This window comes from Hylobates moloch, unplaced genomic scaffold (genome assembly GCF_009828535.3).
Source record: "Hylobates moloch isolate HMO894 unplaced genomic scaffold, HMol_V3 SCAFFOLD_24, whole genome shotgun sequence".
NCBI lineage: Eukaryota > Metazoa > Chordata > Mammalia > Primates > Hylobatidae > Hylobates > Hylobates moloch.
The window spans coordinates 238,659-245,030 of NW_026652299.1; the positions used below are offsets into that span (position 1 = coordinate 238,659).

Sequence of the window (6,372 nt, forward strand, 5' to 3'; positions counted from 1 at the left end):
GTCTTCCTGACCCCAAAAAGGAACCCCGTACCGTGAGCAGGCGGTCACCGTTCCTCTCCCCGCAGCCCTCGGCGACCAGCGTCCCACCCCCAGTCTGTCTGGATTTGCCTGTTCTGGGCGTTTCGTATTAAGAGGGTCGTACGACCTGTGGCCTCCTGTCTGGCCTCCTTCGCGGAGCACAGGGTTCTCGGGTTCAGTGAGGGCTTCATGCGGATGGACCACGTTCACCCGGCCTGTCCACTCCTCTCTTGATGGACATTTGGGTGGATTCTGTCTTTTTCGGCTGTGGTGAGCGGTGCTGCTGTGAGCATTCGTGTCTGAGTTTTTGTATTTTTTCTTCCCTGAAGGGTTTACGTGGGAGGGGAGATCCTGGGTCACATGGAGACGCTGGGTTTAATCAGGGGTTGCAGACCGTTTCCGCTGCGGCTGCGCCGTGCGCACCCCCCGCCAGCAGCGCACAGAGGTGGTGGTTCCTCATCCCAGCTGGCAGCTGCTGTTCTCTGCTCTTTCGATGGAAGCCATCCCAGCAGACAGGAGGTGGTGCCTCACTGTGGCTTTGATTTGCAACTTCCCGCTGACTCACGATGGCGCCTGTCTCTTCTCATGCTTGTCGGCCATGGGTGTCGTCTTTGGAGAATCATCTGTTCAAGCCCTCTGCCCATTTATTAGCTGGTTTTTCGCCTTTTTGTGATTGAGTGATGAGAGTCCTTTATACACTCTAAATGCTAGATCCTCAGCTGTGTGCTTTGCAAACATTTCTGCCATTCTGTGGATTATATCTTCACTTTCTTCACTTTTTTTTTTTTTTTTTTTTTTTTTGAGATGGAGTCTCGCTCTGTCACCCAGGCTGGAGTGCAGTGGCGCAATCTCGGCTCACTGCAAGCTCCGCCTCCCGGGTTCACGCCATTCTCCTGCCTCAGCCTCCTGAGTAGCTGGGATTACAGGTGCCCGCCACCACGCCTGGCTAATTTTTTTTTGTTGTATTTTTAGTAGAGATGGGGTTTCACCGTGTTAGCCAGGATGGTCTCGATCTCCTGACCTCGTGATCCGCCCGCCTCGGCCTCCTAAAGTGCTGGGATTACAGGTGTGAGCCACTGTGCCTGGCCTTGTGTCTTTCTTGACAATACGAATGCATTGTCACTTTCTTGTCACTTTCTTGACAATACGAATGCATTTTTTAAACGACTAAACATTGGCCCTAGGGTTTCCATAGACCAGCCTCTGATTTTCGAGGGTTCAGGCCAGGCTCTGCCTCTGGGGAGCTGTGTGGCCTGGGGAAGTCAGCTCTGTGGGTTCACTTTTCTGTACCATGGGGTGGAGGTGTTTGCTGGGATTGATGGGGGAGCTGTGGGTGAGTCCTGCCCGTGAGAAGCACCAGGCAGAGCCCGGCCCGGCCTTGGGGGCCGTAAGACCACAGGTGACGACGCGGCCCCGTGTGGCCCGGGTAACCCGCAGCCTGTCCCTCCCCAGCCAACAACATCTGCTTCTACGGCGAGTGCTCCTACTACTGCTCCACGGAGCATGCCCTGTGCGGGAAGCCAGACCAGATCGAGGGCTCGCTGGCGGCCTTCCTGCCCGACCTGTCCCTGGCCAAGAGGAAGACCTGGCGGAACCCTTGGCGGCGCTCCTACCACAAGCGCAAGAAGGCCGAGTGAGTGCGGGGCCGGGGGGCTGGCGTCCGACCACCCTACGGCGGAGGGAGCTGGGCTTGGGCGGGCGTGGGAGGGTCAGCGCCCACGGGGGTGGCAGAGATGGGTGCAGAGCCTGCTGTGCGATGCTGGCCTGTGTGAGACGACTGCTTCCTGACGAGACGGTGGCAAAGGGCTTCCTTACTCCAGTAATTCCATGTGCTTCCCTGACCTAGGCCGGCCTGTCCCCCAGGTCCCTCGAATCGGGGCCTCTCAGCATTTGAGCTCTGCTCTCGCCCCGTCCCTCTCCTCACTCCTGCGGGAGAAACGGCCCCTGTTCTTTCCACCCCACATTGTCCTCGTGAGTGTGGAGTCCAGGTCCTGTTTCCACACAGAGACTCTGCAAAAAACACAGGACCCAGAGCTGAAGGCAGCTCCAGGTGGGGTCACCCCGGGGCAGGGCAGAGTGACTCCGTCCCCTCCCACACCCATGCTCCTGCTGATGCAGCCTCAGCACCGCGGCTGAGGCGGATCCATCTGCAGACGCCAAGGTCCCTGCTGCAGTGTTTCTCCTCTGCTCCTCACGGCGCGCACCGGGCTCCCCAGAATCCGGCCTGGGCCCCCTGTCTGTACGGCAGAGCCCAGCCGTCTCATGCTGGCTCCCCGCAGGTGGGAAGTGGACCCCGACTACTGTGAGGAGGTGAAGCAGACACCGCCCTATGACAGCAGCCACCGCATCCTGGACGTCATGGACATGACGATCTTCGACTTCCTCATGGGTACGTCCCACAGGGGCACGGGGTCCCCGTGTCACCCGCCTTGTGTGGATCAGATGCATCGAGGGCTCTGCAGGGCATGGTCCATGGCATGGCCCAGCTGCAGTCCGGTGGCCTGGGGAGGGGCCAGATTGCTTAGAGGTCACGCTGGCAGGAGGAGACGCCGCTCTGCAGAGCACAGAGGCCTCTGAGCTACACGGCTCGGCTGCCCACGAGCTGGGACACTTTCTGCTTCTCTCCGCAGGAAACATGGACCGTCACCACTACGAGACTTTTGAGAAGTTTGGGAATGAAACGTTCATCATCCACTTAGACAATGGAAGAGGGTAAGCCTGTCCCCACCCCTGCACAGCCAGGGAAGGGCCAGCCACCTCCCAGCTACCTGCAGCCCACCTGAGACCCTGGGGACGGGGGGAGCAGACCCTCCAGTGGAGGGATGGGAATGTCACAAAGGCCCATCTCAGAGCCAGATGCAGGGGGCGGCCCCAGGCCCCAACCAGGAGGGAGGGCCACCCCGGGAGCGGAACCTCCAAGGCACAGGAACGCTGCAGACCAAGTCCTGGCAGAGCTGGTGTTACCTGGGAAATGGAGGCCGGGAGAGGCTGCTGGTAGGAAGAGCAGGACCGTGCAGAATAGATTGGCCTCTGCCCGCACGGGGGACCTGGAGCCAGCCTGCCGGGGATCGACGGCCTCTGCGGCCGCTGCTGGCCTGCCACAGGTGGTCTTGGGCGGCGCTGTGAGACCCTGGTGACCAGGGAGGGTGACCCCTAATAAGCAAAGCACGGAGGCGGGTAACTTGGGCAGGAGGACGTCCATTCCCAGGCTCGGAGGCCTCAGAGAGATGGACTTTGGGCACCTCAATAGCTTGTGTGTGTGGCTGTAAAGATGGCTCCACAGCTAAACCGTGGGCTGACGCTCCCTGGAGCCGTCTCAACTCGGCTGCCCAGGACCCTTCCCCAGGCCAGAGGCCAGGACCGCACATACCCAGCTGGGGACAGGCGGGGGTGGGCCCACTGCCTGGGGTGCTGGAGATGGGCGGGGTGGACCCACTGCCTGGGGTGCTGGAGATGGGTGGGGTGGGCCCACTGCCTGGGGTGCTGGAGATGGGTGGGGTGGGCCCACTGCCTGGGGTGCTGGAGATGGGCGGGGTGGGCCCACTGCCTGGGGTGTCGGGGACCAGCAGGTGGACCCATGGCCCAGCTGCCAGCCCAGCAGCCTGTTAGGAACCTTGTGCAGGGGCCCTTGACAATTCTGCTTTTCTTCTGGAAGGTTTGGGAAATATTCACACGACGAGCTCTCCATCCTGGTGCCGCTACAGCAGTGCTGCAGGTACAGCCCCTGCCAGAGCCCGCTCCAGCTCCACCCTCCTCCCTACTACGCAGGAGACAGAGGCGGCCACAGCCTTCCCTACCCCACCCCGGCCATCACATGGGAGAGGAAAGGCCCCGAATTCAACCACAGTCCCAAATTCGACCCACACCCTCACCCTGCAGCCTGGAGGCGCAGACCTCACCTGCCCACCACCCCAGGCCCATCCAGCTCGAGCTCTCTCGGGCCCCCCTCTCTGTGTCAGTCCTGCCACCCCAGTTACAGAGAGAACTCGAGGCCAGGGCAGACGCCAGCTGAGACACAGAGACCCTGCTCCCCCGTGCGGCTGCCGGTCTCTGCCACTGCCACTGCCACCTTCTGTGGGGGTTCAGACCCCCTTTTCCCCCTTTCACGGCTGGGGACGCAGGTTTGCAGGGCAAATGCTTTGTACTTCTCTAAGGAGGCATCGCAGCGCCCGTGTTGTGCGGATGTGCTGAGTTGGGGTGGGTCTCCTGGGTGAATGGGCCGCCCTCCTCACCTCCCCATTTCCCTCTGGGAAATACATCGGCCACCGCATCCTGCAAGGGCACCCTCATCCCTTGTGCAGATGAGAGGCGGCAGACTGCACCGGAGCAGATCACACAGCCCAGCGGCTGACGAGGCGTCGGATCACAGGCCCCTCTCTCGCGGTCTCTCTCGTCTCTGCCGTCTCTGTCTGTCTCTGTCTCTCTCTGTCTCTGTCTATCTCTCTGTCTGTCTCGGTCTGCCTGTCTCTCTTTATCTGTGTCTCTTTCCGTCTGTCTGTCTCTGTCTCTCTCCCTTTCTCTCTCTCTCTGTCTCTTTCTCTCTGTGTCTCTCTCTCTCTGTGTATGTCTCTTTTTCTCTCTCTGTGTCTCTCCCTCTATCTCTCTCCATCTCCCTCTCACTTTCTCTCGCTTTCCCGTGGGCAGGCATCTCCCCCGTCCCGTGCCAGGCCTGACGCCCCTCTCCTCCCCAGGATCCGGAAGTCCACCTACCTGCGTCTGCAGCTCCTGGCCAAGGAGGAGTACAAGCTGAGCCTGCTGATGGCCGAGTCTCTGCGGGGGGACCAGGTGGCGCCTGTGCTGTACCAGCCGCACCTGGAGGCCCTGGACCGGCGGCTCCGCGTGGTGCTAAAGGCCGTCCGGGACTGTGTGGAGAGGGACGGGCCCCACAGCGTGGTGGAGGACGACCTGGACACTGAGCACACAGCTGCCTCGGCGAGGTAGTGTCTGTCGGCCGGACGGAGCCAGAGGGGCCGGACTCCCAGCAAGCGCGTGCGCCCGTCGTGAATTCAGTGAATTCAGAGGCAGGACGGGATCATCCGGAGTCGGGAGCTGTTGCCACGGGAGGTGAGGCTCCCCAGGCCTAATAGGACACGTTTTGTCAGTGTTTGACCAGAAGAGGTTGGGAAGGAAGCGCTGTCTGTGCTCACGGACAGAGGCGGCCGGCGCCAGAGGCATTCCATCCTTTCTGTAGGGAAAGGAGCCTTTATTTACTATTTTGTATTTATAGCTGATGAATAAGTATATAAACAGAGACGTGTACACAGACGCCAATCACCTACCAAACCAAACACGAGGACCGCCCTCCCCGGTTCTGGGGGCCCCTCAAGGCCAGGATCACCCCTCAAGTGCTCTCACGCTCGGGACCTACTTCAAGTAAAAACTCTCCTTCCTGGGGCCTCGGCTCCTGGAGGGCTGGAGGGTCACGTCTGAGGACGGGAGGAGGCTCTCGCTGGACGTCTGGCCTGTGCGCTGGTGGACGGGTGCCCACGTGGTTTTGGAGGACCCGATGACCAGGCGTCCTGCGAGTCCGCCCGCCGGCCCGCAGCGCCCATCTCGGACTTGGCTGTGGATGGCTGGCGCAAGTGTGTCCTGCGGGGCTGGCTGTGCGCAGCCGTGGGCTGACCTTTGCAGAGTTTTGTGGAATAGTTTGCAATGTGATAAATGTGCAATAAAGGTACAGCAGATGTGTGTCGGCCTCACGGGGCGGGTCCCTCACACCCTGGTGCGTGGCTGCCCGTCCACCCCCTCCAAAAAAAAGCCAGTCCTGGAACCAGGCGTGGCCGAGAGTCGGCATTCAAGGTGGCCTGGACCTGAGGCCTGCTGGGGCCAGAGGGGGCTGCCTGCCAAGCCCTGGTGCAAACAGGCCAGGTGAGTCCCCGCCTCCAAGGCAGGGCGGCCCATCCTGGGTGCTCTCAGAGGCTGGGGCGCGACCCGAAGCTGTGGCGGCCCCGAGGGCGGCCCCTGTCTGTAACCCTGGCATGGTGTGGCTCCTGGTGTCCCAGCAGGACTGGGCGGCCATGCATGGGGCAGCTGCCTCGGGGCTGCGGCGAGTGAGGGGCAACGTGAAGGGTGCCAGCCGCTTCCCACTGCTGGCCTCGGGCCTCAAACCTGCCCCTGGGAGCCCCCTTGGGAGACTCCGGGCTCCTTCCAACGAGCCCCGGGAAGGCCCAGCCCTGGAGGGAGCAAGGAGAGCGTGTGGGCCAAGGGCTCGGCGCAGACTGAACACTGGGAGTCCCGGAGCTGAGAGTGTGGGAGTCACAGCTCCTGGGGGCAGGCCCACCGCCCCCGAGCCATCTCCTCGCGGTCACCCCCGAGCCATCTCCTCGCGGTCACCCCCGAGCCATCTCCTCGCGG

The 6,372-nt window shown here is 61.8% G+C and overlaps 1 protein-coding gene across 1 annotated transcript in view; it reads left to right on the top strand.

The window, feature by feature from the left end:
- Nucleotides 1-5,706, top strand: part of FAM20C (FAM20C golgi associated secretory pathway kinase) — a 61,371-nt gene extending 55,665 nt beyond the window's left edge. Inside the window, exons 6-10 of the mRNA XM_032145640.2 lie at nt 1,471-1,651; nt 2,298-2,407; nt 2,649-2,730; nt 3,674-3,733; nt 4,710-5,706. Of these exons, the coding sequence (XP_032001531.1) occupies nt 1,471-1,651; nt 2,298-2,407; nt 2,649-2,730; nt 3,674-3,733; nt 4,710-4,959 (683 nt within the window). The 3' untranslated portion in view covers nt 4,960-5,706. The remainder of the gene's footprint in view (nt 1-1,470; nt 1,652-2,297; nt 2,408-2,648; nt 2,731-3,673; nt 3,734-4,709) is intronic.
- Nucleotides 5,707-6,372: the final 666 nt, after the last annotated feature.